General features: G+C 43.2%; 1 protein-coding gene across 1 annotated transcript in view; it reads left to right on the top strand.

Moving 5' to 3' along the window:
• The first annotated feature begins 10,702 nt into the window (after nucleotides 1–10,702).
• Nucleotides 10,703–25,619, top strand: part of unc13bb (unc-13 homolog Bb (C. elegans)) — a 49,838-nt gene continuing 34,921 nt past the window's right edge. The window contains exons 1-9 of the mRNA XM_036529971.1: nucleotides 10,703–13,145; nucleotides 14,250–14,371; nucleotides 16,281–16,327; nucleotides 17,198–17,273; nucleotides 17,830–17,835; nucleotides 21,333–21,407; nucleotides 22,227–22,446; nucleotides 23,768–23,995; nucleotides 24,918–25,059. Of these exons, the coding sequence (XP_036385864.1) occupies nucleotides 10,703–13,145; nucleotides 14,250–14,371; nucleotides 16,281–16,327; nucleotides 17,198–17,273; nucleotides 17,830–17,835; nucleotides 21,333–21,407; nucleotides 22,227–22,446; nucleotides 23,768–23,995; nucleotides 24,918–25,059 (3,359 nt within the window). The remainder of the gene's footprint in view (nucleotides 13,146–14,249; nucleotides 14,372–16,280; nucleotides 16,328–17,197; nucleotides 17,274–17,829; nucleotides 17,836–21,332; nucleotides 21,408–22,226; nucleotides 22,447–23,767; nucleotides 23,996–24,917; nucleotides 25,060–25,619) is intronic.

Raw genomic sequence — 25,619 nt, 5'->3', positions numbered from 1 at the left:
GTCAGCAAAATGTCTTGCTATTCCATCTTTTGGACATTGCCTACAGATAATGAGGTTTACTGATGTGTCAAGAAGGTGTGGTACCCACAATGACCAGTGGGGGCGCAATGATCCCTTGCCTCACGTGGCTTTTTATTGTTTGGCCGCAGCTGTTTGAATTAGCCTTGTTTTCAGTGTTAATGGAAATGCCATATTTCTTCCTGAATGACAAAGCAGGGACACGAAACCCATTTGCTTAGAGAAATAAAAAAAGAAAAAGAATTGAAAATCAATCCACATCACTCGTCCCTGTTAGACACTTTGGGCAAGCTGCCAAAAACAACCCTTGTAAATACCACCATCTTAACCAGATCTCATAAGAGTCACAGTAAAGATCATGTCAGCCGTTGAATTCATTTGGATGAGTGATTGTCGGTGCAGCCCTTTGAATGTCAATGATGGGACATCTTAGCAGAAAGCAATCTACATTAGCCACTCTCACAACAAGTGATACAGTACATTAAGAGAAAAACAGATTCCATCTCTTTTCCAGACAGAGAAGGAGAGAGGTCAGTGTTGTCTCACAAATAGCCACTCAGGAAAGAACAGCAAGGGTGCAGGGTTTTTTTTTTGTCAAAACTGCATGTTTGCATTGGTTTGGATGATTGAACATTTTGAATGGGTCTGGGTGCACACAGAAAACAGAAAAAGCACACACTTACCTGTGGTGTTCAATAATACATACATAAAAAATAAATATGCCGAAACTGCAGGGTGCTATAGGAAATATGTTGAATTTTTGTAGAGTATGTTTTATATAGCTATATGATCCTTGCTGTCTGGAAGAAATGTGTTCCTTTCATAACCTTAATGAAATAATCAGGAAGCAGTTTTTTTGTGAATGTCTCATGGAGAACTATAATTGTTTGGAGGAAGAAGGTTATTGTGTAAATGAAGGGTTATCACTGTTCACTTCTCGAGAGGCAATCTTTTGCCTTGTAGAACATTTTGGAGACATAGAATCATTCACTCCATCCTTAGTTGTTATAGAACAGTATTTTATGCCTGTGCCTTGCACATAAACTCCCTCCAAGGGTTGTAAAGCCCAAGCAGGCGGAGACAGATACCAGGGCATTATGACAGAGGAAAAAATGTTTGTGGCTGGATCAAAAATTGAAAGTTGAGGTCCAGGGACAGGATTCATATTGAGTGTTTCCATGTGCTGTTTCTGAAAGGAGATGACTCTTTACCGATGACCTCTTGCCAGTGGTCACAAAAGATTCTTTAGTTTTATCAGTAAAAGCATCACATATGGAGTTGATGATAATGACTCTGGAATCCCTGATTCTTTAAAACCCTGATATACAGGAAATCTGCGAGATCTGTAAATGAGATTGCTAATACTGTATTTAACTGATTTAGGCAAGGAGCAGGGAGTGCCACTTGGCATGAATTTCTGGAACCACGCCTAGCTAACTGAATGGCTAGAGTGTCTTGTACTCGTGCCATTTTTTGCAGTATGTGAATTGCCCCATAGTGGGTTAAAGTCAATGAGACATCGCTATCGCTACAGGAAAAATTAAAAAAAGGGCTCTGCTTGTGGTGTTTTAGCATTTTATAAATACTTTAGGGTTACCTTCCCGCATCCAACACCCTCTCCTGACCACCTCATCCCTGGAGATGGGCCACAATGTTTGATGTTTGAGGATGATTGACAGCTCTTCCTGTGACAGGTTTGGGTATTGAGTGATGCCATAATTGAGTTTGGTATTGATCCTGGAGTGAAAAAAAAAATCAATATGATCTTGTGACTGAGACTATTAATTTCTTATTGGGTATATAGGACTGGCCATCCTCTGTTGATGAATTGTTTACCTGCATAGTTTGGTGGACAGTTGTGGCACCCTGAGAGAAACCCAGACATTTCCGCCTCTCTGACATGAAACAAAATTCTCATTCTCACAGAGATCCTGTGATGTTCCACCAACATCACAGTGATGGCAACAGAGATGAGAGGTCTCAGAAGGCTAGCTGGCCAGCCCGTGGATCTCAGATAAAGGCATTGGCCTGGTTTACCAAACGGACGCTCTGGAAGGGAGGGGGGGGGGTTGGTGTTAAACACGTGTTGTCAGGCGGTTTGCCACTACACCAAGAGTCGCGCGGTGGCAGTGGTGAGAACGTCGCAACACAGCAATTACGCACCGCGGGGCACCCTTTTAACAACATAATTACAGAGAGAAAGAGTGGCCTGCCTGGCAGCCGGCTATTTTAACCCCAGGGCTTGCCATGGAAATGGGAGGTGGGGTGTTATGTTAACCCCTTGTACAGAGTATCTGCTCTCTGTGAACAGCATTTCAGCACTCCTTGTACATTCTTCCTGGCTATCTTTGAATGCAGCTTGCGCAGTACAGTCTGTTGCTCTGATATATTTTTAGGGGCTTTTATGAATAGCGACATGCTTTTAAGATCAGCAATTTATTGTGGCTGTATTGAAAAGCTGATTAAATGAGCATTGCTCATGTGATTTCTTTTTCCTGGGATGGGTTTTCTGAGCTATAGTTAGTGCTTACTGGTACGCCTCATTTTTGAAGGTGAGCATGTTGAATCAATCATATAACAGTAAAAATTGCAGAATGTCATGGTTATTTTTGGTGTCAGAGTAGTCTGGTGCGTGCGTGCGTGCGTGCGTGCATGCATGCGTGCATGCATAAAAGAGATAGAGGAAGAAAGAAGAGATGCAGCAGTGTTGATTTTTGTCTAACCGAAGATTTCATGTCCGTTTTTTTTTAACCATAAAGTGTACCTGTTACTCAGCTGAGTGTTTTAGTACTTTAATTTGGGTGACAGCTGGAAGGGGTGGAGAGTAGTTTGAAGCTGGAGAGATGGAAAACACAGGCAGAGAAGTAAGAAGTGATGGAAGGAAGAATGAGGCAGGGTGATAAAAAGCAGTCACCACAAGGTAGCCTGTGGCTCTCCTTGGCATTGTTTAAATCATCCTCCTCAATGTCGCTGTTCTAAACAGATGCATACCCCCCCCCCCCCCCTTCTCTCCTTCTCCCTTCTCTCCTTCTCCCCAACCACCTTATTACTGCCTTACCACTGGGCTCTTTTCCCTGTTCCTTATCTTGCATCTTAAAAGTGAAATACACTTTCTGTCATTCTGTCTTCAGACATGCACAGACACACACACACCGGCTGCTCCTGGGCATTTTCAGGGCCTGTTAGAAGAATGGCTAACGCGTGTAACCGAGCCACGTCATCAGAGGGATTCCATTAATGCCTCTTGTCATTCACTCTGATTTCTCCTCTCACAGGAGCCTGATAATAAAGTGTCACAACAGCCTCACAGTTAATCTGGTGCCGTATTCACAACCGAAGATTAGCACAGGCTTGAATAAAAATTGGGTCTAAAGAATGGCAGCCGTGTGACAGCCTGGTTTTGGAGTTAGATTTGTTACCGGAAGGTGGAATGTTTGAATCCCGTTTGTACTGTACCCTAGTGCAAGGTACCTAACCAGTGATTCTTCAGTAAATGTGTACCTGTATTAATTAATTATCAATTTTTACATATTATCAATGTGTAATATGTAAACATAAATCTGGATAAGGTGTTTGCTTCTCTAACACAATATCATCTATTCTGATAAAAACAAATATTGTTATGTTTGATGGGCTTAGTTACTATTGGGGTTTTTGACATAATCATTCTGTTGTTAGACCTGGAAAATGCTTTGGAAATTCCTCCTTAAATGGGGGGGAGGCTCTCCATTTGGATGTAGATGCATCAAAGCACACTGAATATCCAGAGCAAAGTGTTTTCTGTGCCTCATTATCATGTGCTGTCTTCTTCAGACTGTCACACAGTGCACAGGCCAGTTCCCCTCTTTGACCCCCTCCACACACACACACACACACACACACACACACATGATTTTGACATGGCTGGTGTGTGGGAGTGAGAGTGATGGTGAAGCAAGTGCCTAATTGCGGAGTTACAACAGACAAACAAGCGCTTTCAAGCTCACACCTCAGGGGGCCTGAGAGTAGATGGTTAAGGGGAATCCGGCTGGGTTGCTCATTGGTGGGGCCGCCGTTTACGTACACCCTCGACCACTCCCTCTCCTCCTGCCATGTCCACACACACACATGCACACACACACACGTTAGCTATGGCCTCAAATCATACAGATAAAGCTTCTCTCTGTCTGTCCATCTGTCCATCTGTCTGTCTATAATGAGCACAGTTGCAAGTGGCAGAGCGGCTGAAAAACCAGTTAATCTCCTCCCACAGCAAAGTGATACCTTGGCCTATAATATCTCACACTGTTTTGTTAAAATGTATATTTCATGAACACTGGGAGAAACTGTGTAGACATTAAGATGATTAGTGTACTGTATCCCAGTGTCTTCTGTCAGTGGAGGAAAATTGAGTTGTCTTTGTTGGAGATACCTATACGGTGTAAGTGACAGGATGTTGATAAAGCACAGATGTGGGAATCCAGCGAGGTTTCCATAGCTACCGTTATGGTAGTTTTAAGGTTTTCCTTTGTGTGCCTTGATTTTTTTTTGTTTCATGTTAATTACCACTTCATAGGAATCCCTTCCAAGCTGTCTTCTAGCAGTAACTGTGCCATAAGTAAGCCTTTATGTAGCCCCTTCTGTTTAGCCCCCGGGTTCTGGGAGGGTATAATGGTGTGAAATTAAGTGCTCAGCATTGCCAGCTGACAGAAAAAGATCCATCAGTCTTAACTGCCCTGAGCCTTGTGTGTTTGTACTACCACTTTACAGAGTGTGTCTTTAATCTTGTAGCATGTTGAAGGTTTTGCCGTCCTTTGTGCTGGTTTCCACTGTTTTTACGTCTTTGGTTTGTGCGTTTTTGATTCTGTTCGAAGTGTCTGAGTCACTCGCTCTCATTCCTCATGGGATGGACAGGGTCACCAGCCTAAGCCCTAAGGCTGAGAACAGCATCAAAAGCAAACTGTGTTTTTGACCTTGGAAACTGAGTGTAGTCCATACAATAAAACACTGGCCATGTTGCATGTTAGCACATCTATAACATAAAAAAACATGCGCTGGATACTAAAAATCAGAACCGTATGCTCATCAATACTGACAAAGCATCAAGAAGAAAAAGAAACATGCATGTGTATTGGATGTAATTGATATTGAATATCAATACAGTGTTGCGTGGCAGTGAAAGTACAGTAACATTGCAAGCCGTGTACATTTATGCCAGCCACTGAACGATTTTCGATCATGTATCATGATGCACTGGAGACTGGACCTGGGTTTATCTGTCTCCGTAATTTAATTTAGGGATTGTGGTCCATAAATAATGCACTGTGCTGCGTTTCCTCATTGTGGTGGCCAGCAGGTTTTCTCTAACATACTGTGAAAGCACATAGATAAAGGCTGTCGGTTTTTTTGTACGTTTGTGTGGCACACAGTATGGAATTTCCTGTTTAACATGTTGGCAACATAAGCTATTTGGCATCATACATTGCAGGTAACGGACATGACATCTGTCACGTCTCCTTGAAACTTCTCCAATGACAGTTATGCTGCAGTAGATGCTTTCTCAAGCGAGAAATTGCAGAAATGGCAGTTTGTTTGATTCTGTTGGCTCTGTTTTGAAAAAGGTGACATCCCTGCCGATGGTTTCACACGAATAAAAAGGTCTTTGATTCTGTCCCACATTTCCCTGCTGTATCAGGCTGGTTCGGTGGTTTAGACAGGTTACGCTGCCCTGACGCCAGGAGGATATGGGTTTCCAGCTGACTTTGTTCAGTACTCATTACCTGTCAAGCACTGGAAAGCAGAGGAAAGGCATTGTGGGTAATTGCTGTTTGATAGAATGGTGTCTTGTCCCAGGGGTGAATGTGTGCAGTTTTATTCTAGAGGAACATAGATGTGCTCAGACCTTATGAACCACACAAGCTCAGGGACGGCTTCCATATTTACATTTACATTTAGTCATTTAGCAAGTGATCTTCTCCAGCATGACTTACATAGCTTGTATAATAAGGCAGGTGGGCAGCTTTATAAGTACAAAAATCATTCACAACCCAATTGAAACAGTGTCACTGCATGACACAATATTGCAATCAGCACACTGTTTGCACAAGTGCTAAAGTGCCTTGGACAGAATCATAAAGTGCACCACTAATAAAGAACATGTGGCTTTAAGGATGTTAGTCCTTGGCGAGATGAGAGTCTGGGTTCAATGGAACCAAGATGGACTTTGAAGAGGTGAATTCAGTCTGCATTGTAACATGGCCATTGCTGCTGTGCTGACTGATATAAGCAGCTCTAGCACCAGGGTTTTGAATTTATGGCGAGCTATGAAAGGAGCAGACATGATAATATTTTTTTAGGTTAGCAACTTGCAGCATTCTGGATAAGCTGGAGAAGCTGTCTTGCCAGATGCAGGCAGACCAGCGAGTAGAGAGTTACAGTAGTCCAGCATGAAGGCCTGGACCAGGAGATGGGTTGAGTAGGAGGTGAGAATTGGAGGGATTCTGTGGATGTTATGAAGAAAGAATCGAAAGCTCTGGGTACCTGACACTATTCTCAGTGAAGGACAGCATGTTGTCTAGGGTCACACAAAGGTGCTTTGTGGACTGAGATGAAGACACTGTTGTGATATTGAGCGATAGAGAAAGCGTGGGCGGGTGAGAGTTTGGCTGCAGCTTGGTTTTGACAAGGTTAAGTTTCATATGCTGATGAGTCATACATTTTGAGGTATCATGAAGGCATGCCGTGATGCCTGATGAGATTTATTTGTTAGATGAGGAAGAGGAGAGAAAGTCTGGCATTGTCAGCATAGCAATGATAAGAACATTAATGAGAATAAGTGGCAGCATTAAGGAGTTCTGTGTAAAGCCAGAATGTGGAGGGCACCAGGCACTGATTGCTGGGGGACTTCTGTCCTCTGAAAAGTTGTGTGACTCTTATATGGTGCCTCTGCGGGTCAGCTGGTAAGTGTGTCCATGGAGATACAATGAGGTTAAGCTGAGGGCAGTGCTTGAGATATATACCTCTGCCAAAGTAGATAAGAAGATCTGGTGCCCAGCTGTGTTGAATACAGATAGATGGGTCAGGACCAAAAGTAGGGGAGTCTGCTTTTGGAGATTGGAGTGTCTGAGTGGTAGAAAGAAGAGAGAAAAGAAATTTTGATTGAGTGACAAGGCTTGAAACATTGTATGTGAGAGTATGTTTGTTACATGACATTGCAGAACATCAAAAGCATTAAGCATCTGATATCCATATGAATGATGTAATGTAATCCTATGATGGTAGCATAGTAACTGTAAGACTTGCATGGGAAAAACATGGTTCCTTCAGCTCTTCTTGTTGAATTGGAGCTGTTGATGTTTGGAAGATTAAAGACCCGATGGTGGTTCTCACAATGGGTTTCATATGTGATCAGATTCAGTTTCCCGCTTACTCGTGCATCAAAGGGTTAAACTTGCTCACATCCCCAACAAGGAAGTTGATTAAAAATGAATGAACAACTATGATTAATTCCCACTGATGTTCTGAAGCAGGGGGGAATAACTGTAATACAAAGAATAGAAACTCCCACTGCCTTTGTATTTTGATCAAAGGTTCCTGCTGGGGCTGAATGAGATGAGACCTGAGGCAGTCTTGTGAAGGAACACCTGCTACTTATTTCCCATTTTGCTTATTTCTGTTTGGTAAGAATGTGCTCATTATTGGCTCCTTGCTGCAATAGCATAATTTGCTTGGTTTGACACTCTGGTGTATTTATCTTAAATCACCAGGTGCAGACCAATGAAAGCCCAAACACATTAGAAATTGAAAGCAGGTAAACATATACTGTAACCGTTACACCTTAAAGTACACGGGGCACAAACCTGTTCCACCTGGTTCTGGTTCAAACAGTTGAAAAGTCCCTAAGTGCAGGCAGGAATCCTACTTTGATTAACGGCAACCCCAGTGTGTCTGAAGCTGGGAGGGGCCAGGATGAAATGGACCTTCGCTATTGAGTGAATGGATTCTAGTTGTTTGAGATGTGGTCACTCATGCCCTTCCTAGTGATCCATGCCACTTGTTTCTTTTTTCCACACTTTGATCAATTCTTAACAACAGTCTAAAAGATTGCATCAAGAGATTACATACACTGCATGTGCCTTTGCCCCAGTTTAATAATCATCGCTCTGACAGAGAAGTGCCCCAGGGACAGCGTGTGTGAAGGTAAATATGTTGCAAAATGTGAGAGCTTGTAGACTTGATTTTGAGAACTTGTAGAATACGATGTGGGAACTTGTAAAACAAAAAATCTGAACTCGTTTGTTTAAATTTTCACTTGTAGAAAAAAATTCATAGAAAATATTTCACAGCAAGAGATAATGTGTATTTAGACCTTCTTGTTAGAGTTAAGGCCTTTTTTGGCTTTAGTGTGGGGCAGTAGAGAAAACAAATAACCCACTTCCAAATCATGATCTTTTACTTTTATTGAAGACTGCCCAGTGGCAGTGTAAGTAAACAGAGTAAGTATTCAATCTGAAAAACACATTGAAAAATAAAAATAATTATTCTGTGTTGATCTTAATACCACTGTTTGATAGTCTTTGAATGCTTACTGTTGATGCTTACTGTTTTGAAGTTTTTTGCTTGTTAGATTTGATTTATATTTCAAGCTTAATGTGATTATAAAAATTGTATTATAATTTTGATTATTTCCCTAGTGCACAGTGGTGATGGTAGTGTTCCCACCCTGATTTTTGCGGCCCACTTTTTTCGGCCCGCTAACAAGCATTCCTGGAACCGATTTTCATTGGGTTCCTGACCCAACATTAAAAAGTCAATGGGTGGGGGATAAAAAATTTAGCAGAGGAAATCTTCTAAATTAAGGGAAGACTTCACATACCTGTGGTTTTGTAGAATCATTCTTTAGTCGAGCAACTTAGCTGGATCACATTGATTAAGGTCATGTCTCAGTTTCAGATGGGTGTGGTTTATCATACATCAGTAGAGGCATCACATGTTTTAGTATTGACTTATTATAATCATTTATAGTAAACATCCTGTTTTTGGGGGACCAGACAGTACTAACAAATGCGCCTATCACATGACAATATTGTGTATTGTTTTAGTAAACCTTGTTAGGTTAGGGTTCATGCAAAAACCTCATTTAAATTTTAATGGAACCATCACATCAGAATATAGAGTATTCTGTGGCAGTGTAACCTAAAATTAAACAGGAAGTGTGCTTCAGCTTGCTTAGACACAAACCTGGGAGTTTTCATTCACCAAAATGTAATGTTTTGAACATTACAAACAAGATGGAGATTGTTCTACATATTGACTCATGAAGGCCCAGTATAATTTCTTTATATGTATTATATAAAGATATATATATATATATATATATATATATATATATATATATATATATATATATATATCTTTTTATTTATATTTATATATATCTTTCTTGTCTTCCTTTGTTTTGAGGATACATGTGTTGCCCAGTCCAGGTTTCAGTGTTTCAGCAGGGCTTCAGAATTGAATTAGTCGTATTCCTGTAGGCAGTAAGGATGTTGCTGGATGGATAGACAGCAAGCTGAAATGAAGCAGCAGAGGGGGGCGTTACATAGCTAGAGACTAGAGTTGATGATGTTGTGAATAGCAACAAGTTAAAATGGCCATTGAAATCTGTGGGTTGACTCATAATAACCCAAAACGTTACCGGGGGGATCCTATCACATTTCCACGCTCCACTTTGCCTTAACGATGCGGCTCTCCGGCGTGCCAGAGATTAGTGATATCTACTCCCACTCTCCGCTGGTGAGAGGTTCACAGCTTGCACACATTGCACATCTCTACAGAGCTCCGAAACCAGCTGCTCACAAACATTGTGAATAGGTCGGTAGCCAAGAGGTTGGACTGGCTGAAATGTAATGATCAGGGAGGGGGGAGGAGGGTGTTTAGAGGCTTTGAGGGTTTGGGAGAGTGTGGGGGGGTTGGTGGGATAGGGTGTTGAATGACATTCAGCTATGGGATTAATTGCCAAGAAAGGAACAAAATTATATTGAGAGTGTTACAGAGACTGACATGTTGATGATGTTTGACTGTCATTGCCTTCTTGGGTGTTGAATTGCAATCATAGTTATTTTCATGGAAGGTTTTGTAATTGTGATATTACATTCCGTATGAACTCTATAATAGAAAAAAATGCCGTGACACATTTTTGAATGCTACTGATTCATTTATTCATCGTCACCATTGTGTTTGTGTCAAACATATTGTGGATTAAAAAGTGCCTTAGGACGTGTATGAAAAGCATTTTTTAGTTTCATTTTTCATCGTTTCAGTTTTTTCTGTTTTGAGGACTTCAAGCAAAATAAGGTGTTTTGTCTCAATAATTATTGGTTTCTAGCAGGGAGTTTTGATGGGAAACTAAATTAGTATTAGAAATCCTTGAGAACATTGTTTTTTATTCTTAGAATCTTCTTGTATAGCTATTTGGCCTTGAAATGCTGAGCCCAATAACCAGTCAGTACTTGCTTTTTCTCAACTCATATTCTCTCTATCTCACTACTCATGGACAAAGCAGCCTGATAAGTTGGAGTGAAAAAGCTACCGTTAGCACCCCAGGTGAGATGGCGGCCCATCACAACAATGTTGAGCTGAGGCCAGCTGAGGTGCTAGTTGACCTGTGAGAGAGCAAAGGGAGGGTGGCTCTCAGTCTGCGAGGATGTTCTCCAGGAACCGCATCAGCGGGCAGGATGGAACGGGCATTCTTCAGCACAAGAGGTCCAAGAAGAAAGACATGGCCAAGAAGAGGACGCAGAGCTCCAAAGTGGCCCAGGGACTCCGGAGCAAGATCCAGAAGTTTCTCCAGGGAACCGGTGAACACTCGGCGCACGACTCCCGCTGCTCGCCTGTGGAGATCGAGAGGGACATGTTTGTCTGCGGGATCAAGAGGGACCCCTCCAGCAGTGAATTCTCTTCCCTGCGGGTCCCCAACGGTCAGACCAATGCCGTGGCTCCCGTTGCGTCCTGTGTAGGGGAGGTCGAGCTGAACCGAGAGGGCTACATTAAGATCCCTTGCACCGTGCAAAAAAATGGCCTTAAACCGGATCACTCAGCTTCAGATGAGAACAGCCCTGGTGTTGCTGAAGGGTTAGATGAAGAGGAGGCCCTTGGAAAGGTGCAGAGTCCCACCAGTGAAGCGGAATCATTGGTCTCCCCATTAAACAGTGCCATAGAGGAGGTTGATGAGGTTGAGGAGGAGGAGGATGAGGAAGAGGAGGAAGAGGAGACTAGCGATATTGTCGGCCACATCCTGAAAGAGCTGCGGGGGATCAACAAGATCCAAGAGGAGATCTCTGACCTGCGGCAGTACCTGACCTCCGTAAGGGGCTCTGTGGATGAGGTGTCCAGCTGCGTGGATGCGGTGCTGTCGGAAATCGAGGGGCTCCGCTCGGGGGCTTCGGCTGGGCCCTCCCGTCCCCAGAGACCCAGTAGCCACTGTGGCAGCCTGAGTCGGGAGGACGTCCCCGCAGCAGCCGTGCGGATGATCAGCAGCTCCCTGTCGCAGTACTACATGTGGGATGAAGACGGCAAGACCCAGCCAAGCCAGCTCAGAAAGCCCGGCCCTGCCTACCAGGCAGCCTCTATGACCTCCTCCACCGGCGAACCATCCAGTTCTGATATTTGCGAGCCGGGGGAGCAGGACATGTCCGACCAGAGCTCTGATCTGCCTTGTCTGGTTGTAAGAAAATCCAGCTTTGGCTACTTAGAGCGACAGGACGGCCAGGACTGCCCCAGCACCAGTTCGCTCTCTTCGGGCCACAGCTCAAAATCCAATGGGTCCGACACCGAGAAGCAAGGCGGGTTTCGCTCCGGGCGGGATCACCTGAGACCCAACGGCTGGGCGGCGGCAGGCATGCAGCACAGTGTGAGCGGGGAGGCGGGATGGAGCGAGGAGGATGGATACTCCCGGCAAAACAGCATAGAGGAGGGTGAGAATTTTGGGGATCCAGACAACTGGGACCAGTATGGAGGTGGTGAGACCAGCAGCACCCCTGGCCAGTCCTCGCTGAGCAGCTCTGAGCACCTCTCTTTGCTGTTCGGCCGTCACTACAACTCGCCCTCCAGCTCGTCCAGCCTGGCAGACTGGAGGGCCGGGAGGCCCACTCCGGACGAGTTGGAGATAGCTGCCAACGGGCATGCGCTGACCCCCAACCTCGAGTGCGAATGCACGGCCAGCTGCCCGTACTCCCGCAGCTCCGGGTACCACACCGCGGAGGCGTACGCGGATGAGCTCGGGAGCGCCCCCTCTGGGAGCATCAGCCACAACTCCACCATTGTCTTTACTGACTGTGAAGACTACTGCCAGGAGGTGTGCTCGTCCTGCGAGCTCTGTCCCACTGCGGACACCCTGGACACAGGCTCGGCGGAGAGCGAGGATAGAGAGTGGGTGGAGCCAGTAGGGCCCGACGAGGAGGATGGCCTCCTCTTCGATGCTGACTCGTCTGGCATGGAGTCTGGAAACGCAGGCGTCCCCAATGTGGGCTTCAATGTCAAGACCATTGGGAAAGCTGTGCTGACCTTCAAAACAGCCTTAAAGGGGGCTCTCAAAAAGCTGGAGGGGACTGGCCCCCAGGGTCCTGAGGACGAAAACGAGGTCCAAATCCTGGGGAGTCCCGGCAGGCACCCAGCTGAACCACCCTGGGTGGAGTCCACCCTGGGGGACACGGAGGGTGACGTGAGTTTGGCCTCAGACCATTGCCCCTCTGAGTTACAGGGTGAGGCATGTAGCAACATTTCTCTCAGTCTGGACCATGGCCTGCCCCAGGAAGAAGCCACGGACAAACCTCTCTTTGGCCCAGCTCCGGCTGAGAGCCAGGGCTCCCCTAACGGAGCCGCCTCTCTCCGCACCCTCACAGGGTCCCCCTCAATCGGGGACCACCCCGTTGCAGGAGAACCTCCACCAGACGAGGAGCGCCCCAATACAGAATGTACCTCTGAGCTCAGCCCCGGGAAGGCAGAACTCTGCCAGCAGGAGGCGCGCCGGCTAAAGTGCCTCAACAACTTCCAGCGAGTGCTGAGGGAGAAGAAGCTGGTGCACCGGAAACTCTCCCAGATGGCTGAAGCGTCCAAGTCCATCTACTCTGAGGAGGAGTTCAATCCAGGTACATTTCACTTCTTCATTTATAGTAATACAGTACAGTTTCTTCACAAGATATAATATTCTATTTTACATGTACATATTCTCTCCCTCTCTCTCTCTCATGCATATGTATATGGGAGAGAATGAGGTGCAACTAAGGTGACTCCTTAAGAATAAAAGCTCGGGAAAATATTTAATTTAATGTACTGTGCATTTATAAATCACCCTTAAAAATCGTTATGTCACATGTGTGCTTGTTTCATCTAGAGTAACCCTTTATCTGGTCTTAATTTTCAAATTATTTCTTAGGAATCATAAAACTGATTTCAAGAATAATTTTAATGTAAATTACTGATAATTGGTGAAAATTGGTCATAGCACTGTCCCAGGCATCCCAGGCCCAGTGTAAAATGTACCTGGGCATTATGTATATGGAACACATGAATACAATGTTCTAAGGAGCATATGAATGTTATTTCGTAATGGATGTTTAGCATGTGTTCCCTGATGCCTCTGTTTACAAAACTGATACATATTCAAGGCTTCTTGAGTCATCAGCTCATTTTCTGATGTCTTACAATGGAATAATACTCTTGTACAATATCATGCAGATGTCTTTATCATTAAACATTCTGCGATGCGAGACTGCCTCTAGCATGAAATCACTTATTTTGGTAATTAAAAACACTGTTCTCTTAGGTCTTGCTCCTAATGATTTAATGAGTGAGTACATTTGCTTTTACAGATATCATTTTTGCTTTGGTTAACACAGAGGTCTTGTTATTGGCTACTGTTGATTTTGAGTCCCAGAACTCAACCCTCATCTCCATCTCATTAAAACAACTGCACAGTGATTAGCAGTAATAAGGATAATGTGACATTACGAAAGGAAAAAAGCAAAGGAAGTAAAGATAATTATTTCAAACTTAATATGAAAAAGAGCAGTTGGTGAATTATTGATGTGTTATAATTAGTTAACAAATTCCCAGACCAGCTGTTTATTTAATCCCTGTCTTACTCAGTGAATAAACCTGACGAATGTCCCTAAATGAACGAAGCATATGCTGGTTCCAGTTTTCTAATTTGCGTTGTCCTGCTGTGTCTGTCTTCCCCTTCTCTCTTTCAGAGGGCAGTAGAGAAGATGACCAGGTTACCCTCGCGAGTACCCCCATTGACGTCCCCCCGTTTTGCATTGTGGCATCACTCTTGCTGTGTCTCTGCATGTGGCTCGGCATGTCCGTGTTTGACGTCTGCGGTTGTTTTTTTTTTCACGTCTTCCATTGTCCATGTGAGCTAATGGTTCCTTGGAACTCTGCTTACAAGGTCAAAACCTATTGACCCGTCACTCAAACCTTGGCCGCGCCCACTCAGTGTACAGTGGTACCGAGCCTATTGCCTCAGACATTTTACGGTGAGGGGAATTGTTACGACGCATACGACGCGAGAGTTTACTCTCCATGGGTTGGGAGGGGCCCGTGACCTTGTTGAAGAATGGAGGAGTCGTAAAATAAATGGCAGGTTGGCAGCTGTGTCACCCAGGATGTTTGTCTGAGGCCTGTAAAATCCAAGCAGGGAGAAAAGTCTCCGGGGGTTCCAGCTGTACCGCAAACAGGTATGCGGCGTGTGGCCCCATTTGTTCTCTAAGCGTGTTGTTTTGGCATTGATAAGGCAATTTACCTTGGAGGGAGAAAGGGCGGAATGCATTGCCTTGGTGTTTCTATCCTTTTGTCTGCACCTGCTGTCAGTTCTGGAGTAATTTCTTGCCCAGATTTCCTGAGGATATCGGTGGAGGTCTAACTTTGTGAAGCTGCTCAGCTTCTTTACCTTCGAAAGACCGTGTAAAAGAAGGTCTTGCAAAAGCTGATGGGTGTTAAGATGTGCCTGCTTGTGACTGGGCGAGAGTTTTGTGGAGAGGCGACTTCGGTTGTTTGGCTTACTTTCGTACCCTCGTCCTAATATTCACCGTGTGTCTGCAACACAGCTCTGGGCTATCGCAGAGCCTCCTCCCGATTTCAGTATGGCTTCTCTTTTTAATTAAGAGCTTCCCTCATTTCTCTCTCTGTCATTTTCTTGCTCTGCAAGCTGCATTCTGGTCATTGATCATGTAATGAAGGTCTAGGAATTCCTCAAGGTGTGCGCTTGTAAACTTGGAACACATACTGCTGTCTTTTTCTTAGGCATTAGGCATTCAGTACCTCAGGAGCTGGCTCCTTGGAGTTGGTATTGTTTTTGATTTTCACACCATCGATGTTAACCCTCTTCATTGTGCGGGATGGCGGTTGGTAATGGCCAGCTGGCAGCTGGTGTCGGTCCGAGTCGCTGCGACGCAGAAATAGCTGGTGACGGACACTTCCTGTGTGCTTCTGGCAGAGGGGATGGCGAGTCTGGTGACCTCAGCCTTTGTGGGCTGATGCGTTTGGGGTCGGTGGGAGGTGGGGAATGACCAAAACAGTACAACCCCCGCTACCCTGATGTGATCTGGGCTTTGTCTCTCCCTCTGACGTTCCAGTCCAGTGGTATTGCCACCTCTTTTGGCAGTTATTTTCTCTGGCATATTACTGTCGAGAGCCCGTTTGGGATCACACTGGCTTCAAGCAAGAAAATAGGGATTGTTTACTGAACGACTATGGTCTTTTCCTCTGCTTGGCTTGAGAATGCTCTTAGGCTTTGGTTAGTTGTTTTACCAGTGAATCGTGTGACCCACTGTGCCCCTCACCTTAAAGTCAGCATTTCCAGTTTAGAGGTCATATCTATTTACTCATTTTATTTGAAATGATCATGCTCCTATTTTTACTCTCCATTTCATATCTCCTGCCTCTCCTCTTTCACTTTTCAAGATATTGTCTTTCAGAGAACCTGGTATCAGAGAGCAAGTGATTAAAAGGACTGCACTGAGGAGGAAATCCGCTGTGGTTGTTAAGTGGGAGACTTATCGGCCCTGCTTTTCTACAGCCATATTATTTCCTGAACTCATTTTGCATTGTACTGAATAGTGTTCCATCAGCATGTATTGCCAGTTGTGAAACTCAACCAACCTTATCTCTCTCCTCTCTTTCCAATGTCCTGTTTTCCTGATGTGTGAATGTTTTATTTTACTGCTATGAAGTCCTATGTGTTTCACTAATCTGTTCAATGTCTAACCTGTTGCTTTGTACAGGGCCGAGAGGACGGTGACAATGGCAAACAGGCTTGGGTCAAGTCTGGGTGAGTTTCTATCTGCATTCCATGTGCTTCTGTGACACTGGCTCTGTGCCACGTGTACAGTGACATTATGACACATTGTTCCTGGGAGGCTAGCCTTTGCTGGCTTATTAAAGCATTCTTAGGTGTAAATTTGGATTGGTTTCTAATGTGCTGTTGTCACTGAATCAGAAAATGAACACATATTTTTTTTGTCTGTTCTCCATCACTGGTAACCTCCTCTGCTGTCCAGATGACTAAGACAGAACGCCTCTATTAGTTTTTAATATTTCTCTTTGGAACACACCCAGCCCTTGGTAGTTCTGTTTTCATCTGGTGCAAGTGATATGTGTATATGTGTGTGTATATATATATATATATATATATATATTTTTTTTTTTAGATTTATTACATATTGTCAGAAGTTATCACTGGAATGCATACAGATTTTTTGTATATTTGTAGATGAGCGATTATGAAATGTATTATTCATATCAATATTGTAATATGCACCGCATTTATCCCTTATTTTACATATGTTTGCATATTTCATCATGCTTTGAGGCACATAACTTTTCCCATGTGTCTCTCCTCATGAAAAATGGAGTGATAACGTATGCATAACGTGACCCTGGGTCACACAATGTATGCACTTTGCATGAAGTGGAGCGTACTTTGTCTGATGAGGTATGAGTCTTGCACAAGGGGCATGATCTGTGCGTGAGGGGGCATGTGCTTTGTGGGAAGGTACGGGGGGGTGCAGTTAGGGTAAGGGGGGGGGGGTTTGCATGTGGTTTTTGTGAGGAGACATGGCTTTTTTGCACCGGGGGGGAGTATGCTTTTGCATTAAGGGGGCATATAGCACTGACCTGGCGGATATTCCTGTGTGTGCAGAGGGGGCGGTCTCTTTGGGATTGACAGCATGCCGGACCTCCGCAAGAAGAAGCCCATCCCCCTGGTCAGCGATCTGGTGAGTAGTCTCCCTTTGGTCTTCCTCTGAACCCACAGTATAAAAGGAGATGGACTGTGCTGTCACTGACATCCGCCACTGTGCAAACTATTGATAAGGTATCAGGCATAGTTCAAAGCATTCAAAAATAACATCAGGAGATGAATGTTTTTTGCTTTAGCGCACTGCAGTGTCATTTGTTTGAGCTTCACAGTTGAAATAGATTTGACCAACAGATTTATATACCAAAAATGATATCGACATGTAAGGTGCTATGTTGCCAGTCTTGATGTTAGTGATGATAATAGCAGATTTCTTTTGCTATTTTCCTTGACTTTCACTGTATATTGTATGTGGGCAGACGTAATCAAACAAAACTTGATTATATTGATGCTCATTGAATGATTGACAATATCCATTTAGCCTGGATAATTTTGTTTATACCCACCATACATGATGGGAAATGGAAACAAAATCCTATGATGACAAACTGTAACCTCCTTTTTGTCCTCTACCCTGAAAACCTCAAAATTAACCCTTTACAACTCTCTTGATTGCAATCCCTCTCCCTGGTCAGGCTATGGTAAGTGCAAATGATGCCCATTGCCAACCCTTTACTATTAGATTTAATCCTTTCAAAATTATTTCATTTATTTATTACCCCAGTTTCCTTTCCCACCTTTTCTAGTTGAATCTTTTCTGTTCGGTAATTCTTATGAATTATCATGGTAGAGCATGCTGAGGCATGTTAAAACCATCACCCTCGTGAGGACGCACACAAAAAAAAAGCAATTGTGTGACACCGAGGAATCCCACGCTTGCCCTGATTGGTCAGTGATGGTTTGACCGCCCCTCCCAGTAACAACATTGTCCCATCGCGCCTGACGCAAGTCTGTCACTCCATGTCACACACACTCATGCGCATGTCGCGCACCACCCCATGTTACTGCATTACAGATGTACCTTGGTTAATTAAGCCTCCTTTTTAAAGAAAAGTTAACAAATGTCCCTGGAAGTCATATGGGAAGCAGTTAAAACTGTTAGAATGCACTTTTTTAAAAGTAAATGAATTTACGTTGTCAGCTAGATGTTGAGGTTAGCGAATTTGCTATAAACTTTTCAAAGGCATTGTCCCTGTCTCTCTTTAGCATTTCTCTCTTTAGCATCAAAAAAGGCCATCTAAGGCAACTGTGAGCAGCCATTGTGAAAGGATGAGGCATAAATCAAATTCTCTAGTTGCTAAAATGCCATTCATAAGGAAGGTAGACTCAGGAAAAATTAAAAGTGAAGTGGAAAATGTATTTGATTTAGCACAGTTGACAGTGGATGAAAACCTTTTTAAATCAACTGGAAAAGCCGAAGAGCTCGCTGCTGACACTTGGAGCTTAGGCAGCAGTGATTACAGCACTAGCTCTGGTGAAATGTGAGTGCTAATGAATCATAGTTAATGTATTTTCAGTATACATGTAGTCAATTAAATTTGCCAAGGAACATTTGATGCTATGGGTAGTTAGACATAGTTTCCTAACTGCACCCATTTTATGGAATGTGACCCTATATATGCCATGTTATTCACATCTCTGGTGAGGAATTTATGATGATTCATGGAACACATTACTTTTTTAACCGAGGTATACCTGTACATTGGAAGCAGTACATGACTCTTGACTCTGATGGTCGTGCTTCATCTTGAGCATCTGCATGGTACAATTTAAAATCAAATATAAATAACAGTTTTAATGTATGTAAAAATAAAAATATATTCTTGATTGATGTATGCAGTTTGATGCACACATTATAGAATGTATTTAGCAACATCTGTAATTATTCTGTTCCATATACTATGCATGAAATTTACATTTCATCGGCTCCTAAGAATTGATGTAGTTTCAGAAATATGATTCAAATTGTGCTATATTAATTACTACATTATATTTGGTAGAATTTAGTAGATAAATATATTCGTTACATTTTGGATTTTGCATTTTACACATAGATTACTTTTTTAATAAAAGAACATGTAGGATTTCCTGTTGATCTTAAAAATGTCTGAACTACTGAGTAGAACTTATCAGTAATTATCTATGGAAAATAGAGCCTGCATTTTCCTACCCTTGAGACTATTCCTCCACTTCATAACTCTTACCGTATTCGCCTACTTTAATTTGATGTGTTTTAAAACAAACTGAGTTGCTTTTGCGCACTGTCATGGGTTGATTGAGCCTCTGATTAAATGAATCACCTTTGCCTTAATGCCATTAATTACAGGGCAGTTTCACCAAACATCTGGCTCTCATTTTCTGATACAGAAGTTAAATTGAAGATGTCTTACTATGCTTCTCTAATATCCTCTTGGTAGTAGCATCTAAATTATGTCCTAATAACATGTAAAAACATCTAGTATTATGGGTAGGAAAAGGTATAAGTGATGTATTTAATACAGACTTATCACAACACAAATTACAGTGGCCTCCTTGTTTCAGTTAATTCTGTTTCCATTCCTTGATTTTTGTTCATTCGTGTATTACATTTTTGTAATTTTTTCCTTTAAACTATGGTCGTTCATATTTGTTAAGATGGACCAATTTCTTTTCACAAGTTTAAAATGGAATGTGTCATGTGATTATGGTTCATGTATATTGTATGCTTGGCTTCGGTTCACGCTTTTGGACAAGAAAGAAGGGAAGATCAACAGTGGCTCTTGGCTAAGAGCTCACACTTACCCGACCCTTAAGAGTTATCTAAGGAGCCCTAAAATGTAGGGATAGGAGAGTGAGGCTTCACTAACCCCAAATTCTCGATGCCTTGTTGATTTGAAGTGATCACACGGCTTTGATATGGACAGCAGTCCTTTTATTGGTTCATACTGGTCAGTGATTATCAGAACATGGTAGCTGTACCCATTATGGAGTTCACTAAGACTCTCTTTCCCATAACTACTGGCATCATTCTTAGCAATCATTTCTTCCTTTTCCTAAAGCCAGTTATTTTCATCCAAATCCATTTGTAGTTTTTTCAGTTCAATGACAGAAAAAAAGGATGATTCCATAACCTCTGCTCCACCTAAAGATCGCTGTGGTATATACTTATATACAAGAATATAGGTTCTTCAATGTTAGGAACAGCATGACAAATTATGATTACTGCATGGATCTTTCATTTAACACACCACAAGAAAGAGCAGAGTTACTTTGGTTATTTCAGTCATCAAGTCAGAATCATGGTGTCCTTGCTTTCCTACCTGTCTGGTAACAATGAATGAAATACTCATAAATCCTTCCAGCTCTATTACAGCAGAAGGGAGGTTCCATATTATGAATGAAGCATTCCATAGTATGAATGTGTTCTGGAAAAATAAGTCTAATGTTTTCCTGCATCGTGCTAAAGCTGTCTAATGAATGTTTCAAAAAGCAACTTGTGCCAAAGGAAAGTTATCTTAATCTGATTTATAGATGATAGGCGCAGTTGGAGTTGAATGTGGAATGTAATTATTAATTTCATTAATCGTAGATTTTGTTTATGGTTTACGTTTAAGCCATTTGTAGTTATCTACAATTTATCATGAAAGCCAAACACCCGGATGAAGCTGGCGTGGCAATTTTAGTTTTTAAACTTTTAAACTAAGGGCAATTTAGTTGCTTGAATCCCTCTCAGCGTGAGAGCACGTTGAGGACATGAATATTAATAGGCAATCCAACCCTAACAGGTGTTTAGTCAGAGCGTCACTCTCAAAACTGCTTTTGACTTCTGTTTTTCTGTCACATTTTCCTCTGTGTCGTGGTATGCCATATCTACCCCTGTTGTGGCAGCTTCACTTTTGTGGAACTACACAACAGGTGAAGAATGTCACAGAAAACTCAACCACTGAATAGACCGGGTTGCTGAGGGGATAAGTGTTCTCTTTGGAGCTTATCGAATGCTCACTGGCTTCATGTCTGAAGCTGTTGGGGGATCACATGATGAAGTTGGTTGGGGGGCTGGGGGGGGGGGGAGAGACACATTATGGGACAGTAGAACTCTAGTGCTGGAGCAGTTCAAGGGAGGGTAAACCTGTGTCTTTTGGTGTCTTGTGACATGCAGTCCCTGGTCCAGTCCAGAAAGGCTGGGATCACGTCTGCCATGGCCACGCGTTCCTCCATCAAGGACGAGGAGCTGGTGAGTTTCTCCGGCACTGCCACCCGCACATTCATCACAGTGCAGAATTGTTAATCTTGTCTTGGTGCGGGGTCCCTGGGCGCCTTGCAGCTCAGCACGAACAGGAGGCGCTTCAGTCCCTGCGGACTATTACATCACGTTTCTGGGAACTTTCAGTCCCCGTCACACACGTCAAACACCTTACGGTTTGCCAGAGCATTGATGAGTCATGGCCAACTTTAAACCACAGAACTCCCATTCTGCACTTGTGCTCAGGCATCTGAGCTTGTGCTTGGCACGTGTAGAACCCAGGGAGAGCTTTTGTTTGAACATTCTCAGCGTTTATGCATCGCCTGGAAAAGGGCATTTAGTAGCTGTGTGCTTGGTATGGCCAACTAAAACTATCACCTTAGGCTCGTATTCAATGAAATGTTGCTGTTGTAAGGTAGTTCTTATATGGGCAGCAGTGTAGCATAGTGGTTAAGGAGCAGGACTCATAACTGAACGGTTACCGGTTCAATGCCCTGCACTGCTGCTGTACCATTAGGCAGGGTACTTATCCCAGAATTGCCTCAGTAAATATCTACCTATATAAATACATAACGTTGTAAAAATTGTAACCGATGTAAGGCACTCTGGATAAGAGCATCTGCTAAATGCCAGTACTGTAATCTAATAATCAGTGTAAGGTAAGCTGCTAATTTGTTCACAAAACAGCCCTTCTGTTTCATCTCTTATTTATTTTCATATCCCAAACTGTAATGTGTGACTCCCTCTTATAAGAGTACTGGGCTCATCCTGAAAGAGTTTCCCCTCACCATCTTCTTACCCCTCCTGCAGAAGAACCACGTCTACAAGAAAACCCTGCAGGCTCTGATCTACCCCATCTCCTGCACTACGCCCCACAACTTCGAGGTGTGGACGGCCACCACGCCCACCTACTGCTATGAGTGTGAGGGCCTGTTGTGGGGCATCGCCCGGCAGGGCATGAGGTGCTCCGAGTGCGGGGTCAAGTGCCACGAGAAGTGCCAGGACCTGCTCAATGCCGACTGCCTGCAACGTGAGTATGGAGGCATTGGGGGGGACAGCTCTGGGGAGACATTTTAACATAGTGGTAAGGAGTAGGGGTAGTAACTGAAAGGTTCAGTTCCACGCTAGGGCGATGCTGTTGTACCCTTAAGCAAGGTGCTTAACCCAGAATTGCCTCTGTAGATATCCTGCTGTATGAATGGATAGCATGTACAAATTGTAACCTATGTAAGTCGCGCTGGATAAGAGCATCTGCTAAAAATGACAGTAATGTAATGTGATGGTCAAACTATGTTTTAAAACTGTACCTTATGTGCAGAAATGTGGTACACTCTACAGTGCCCATTAGAGACACCATGAGACTGCTTTGCCCCTTTTGGAATGTATGCCACCGATGTGGCAAAGGATGGAAAGTAGACGTTCGGCAGGTCATTTGGTCTTTTTAGATGATGGAAGGAGCTGTGTGTTTTGTTCACCTAGTGCTTATCCTAACGAAGATCTCTGGGGCCTGACAGCCTTATTAGTGCTTGGTTCAAAAATATTTATCTAATGTTTCACATCAGTCTTCCATTATTGCCAGACGTCCACCCCTTTGACACTGTTTTTATAGAAGAGATTGTACTCTCCTCTGATTGGCAGGAATGTCTTTTTTTCCCCTGTCTTTGTTGGCTAGGTTACGAGTGAACCCCCTTGTTAATTTTTTGAGGCTGCATCAGAGGTATTTCATGGCAAAGCTGTCAGAAATTTTTTTTGGAAGTTCATTAACGTGTCCCTTTTTTCAAGCACAGGATTGTGATTGATGTCTTATTAGTGAGTGAATGTGGCCCGGGCTTCACATCAATTATTTATGGAATGTGGTTTTGTCGGGTCGATGTAACAGTAGCACATCCATTCGAAAAATAAATAAGTAAATAAATTGCCTCGGGCAATGGCAGAGATCAATATACAGGGCAGTTTATTTGCATAAATGTTTAACTTATTCCCTGATATATGGGTCCGAAAGAACTTGGCCATTTGCTGAATTGTTTTACAGTGAGATGTAGCTAAAATTGCCCTGTTTCTCATGTATGTTGTTTATGGTAGTTTGTATTATATATTTCTTCAGCCAGAATTTGAGTAAATTTCCATTTTAGTTGACTCACTGCATTCTCATTTCTTGGTAGTTCATTCTGGCCTTTCCCAATGGTTAAATTCTGGAAATGAAATGGGAAAAAAAATCATTCTCAACAGTGTTGTAACTTAAGAAGACCCTATGCTGCCTTCTAAGTGGCCCTGTTCTGGTTTGTTCTGCCGTATCATTGGCCCTTTCCTGGCCTGTGTTGACCTTTAATTTGGTGTCTCCCCTTGTCTAGGTGCGGCAGAAAAGAGCTCCAAGCATGGGGCGGAGGACCGCACCCAGAACATCATCATGGCCATGAAAGACCGCATGAAGATCCGCGAAAGGAACAAGCCCGAGATCTTTGACATGATCCGTGATGTCTTTGGCATCAGCAAGGTCATCCACGCCCAGCAGATGAAGACCATCAAGCAGAGTGTACTGGATGGCACCTCCAAGTGGTCGGCCAAGATTACCATCACTGGTAAAGGAAAAAAAAAACATTGGGACCTCACAGATTGTGTGCTTGTGTGTGTGTATGTGTGTGTAATTATTGAAGTAAGTCTGACTTTACATACCAGGCTAAATCTAGCCAGTGGTGCTTAACTGATTTTGGAATGCTTTGTTTTTCCCCTGTGCTTGAAAAGAAATTGTAAAAAAAATACCTGAAAAAAGAGCTTCCTGGGATGTTAAAGATGAAGAGGAATTCTACCTAAAAGCAAGGCATTGGAGATAAAGATATCAGGGATTTGTCTTAATCATAACTGATACCGCACCATGGATTTTCTTTTAGTTTTGTTTTCAGGAATTAACAGAATGGAAGATTGTTTCTTATCTTCATGACATTTGTTGAAAGCAACAGTCTAATAGACATGTCCTCAAGCATCTATGGTTGCCGAAAGGACTGTAGGATTGGCTTTGTGCCTTTATCTCTCTCTGCTGTAATTGGTTATTCTTCTGAGGAAATCCACATCATCTCCGAATCCGATAATGGGAAATGCTTAATTATAGAATGGATAAAAGATTCTCTGTATTGCATTATTTGTCACAAGGAAGCAATCTAATATTGTTGTTTTAGACATTTGTCTTTCCTCCAAGGGGATTTAGTCTTTAATGAGATGAAAGTGGTGCTCTGACAATAAGAAGAATTTACTGACATTGGTCATTGTAGTTGTGTTTTTGCTTGCAGCTTGTGAACTTTTGATGCATTTTTACCTTTTACCTTTGTTTATTAACAAATTCAGGAAATCTTTTTTTGCTGCCCTCATGCTAGAACACAGCATAATACTTCATCTCTCTTTTTTGATAGGTCAAGTGATGTCACAGTGGTCACAATTCTGTACAGTGTGTTTTGTCCATTCATCAGTCCACAGTGCTCTGCTCACATGCATCCTGTCTGTGTACAGTGCTTTGTGCCCAGGGGCTGCAAGCCAAGGACAAGACAGGCTCCAGCGACCCGTATGTGACAGTCCAGGTGGGCAAGACCAAGAAGAGGACCAAGACCATCTACGGAAACCTCAACCCAGTCTGGGAGGAGAAGTTTCATTTGTGAGTCTTTCTCTGACCTTCCTCTTACGGTCTGAAGTGTCTTAGACGGCTAGTCCCAGCTCTGGCTGGTCAGGTTTGTCTGTTGTGGTTTGCCACAGGTCTTTGTTCAAGCATTTTTTTAGCCATATTAAAACTGGGAAAATATAAAATGATCTCCCTAGGCAGTCTCTTTATTGTGGGATGAAACTACTTGTTCAGTAGATACTCAGATCCTCCTGGCTAGTTTCAATTCTCTTTAAGAGTGTCATTTAGTGTGTGAAAAACAGCACAGAACCAGAACAGGTCCCGGAACCTCCTGCAACACTCTAGAGTCTTTAGGCCGAATCATCAGGACTCTCTGACCAGACTGCCCCTGCGCTCCCCTGTCACCTGCTGTCAATACACTATCTCCAAGGGCTGCCTCTAAACGTCAGGGCAGAGAGGGAGCGCCTCAGAATGACAGCTTCATTGTGCACGTCGTCTCCATAAATGACATTAGATTAGAGTTCATTAAGTATCCACCCTGAGCAAGGAAGCTACCCCGACAAAACAATTACCCAAATGGCAGACTTCCATTACAA

Source organism: Megalops cyprinoides, chromosome 5 (genome assembly GCF_013368585.1).
Source record: "Megalops cyprinoides isolate fMegCyp1 chromosome 5, fMegCyp1.pri, whole genome shotgun sequence".
Lineage (NCBI taxonomy): Eukaryota > Metazoa > Chordata > Actinopteri > Elopiformes > Megalopidae > Megalops > Megalops cyprinoides.
Note: the sequence above shows the minus strand (reverse complement) of the source record. Positions and strands in the feature narration are given on the sequence as shown.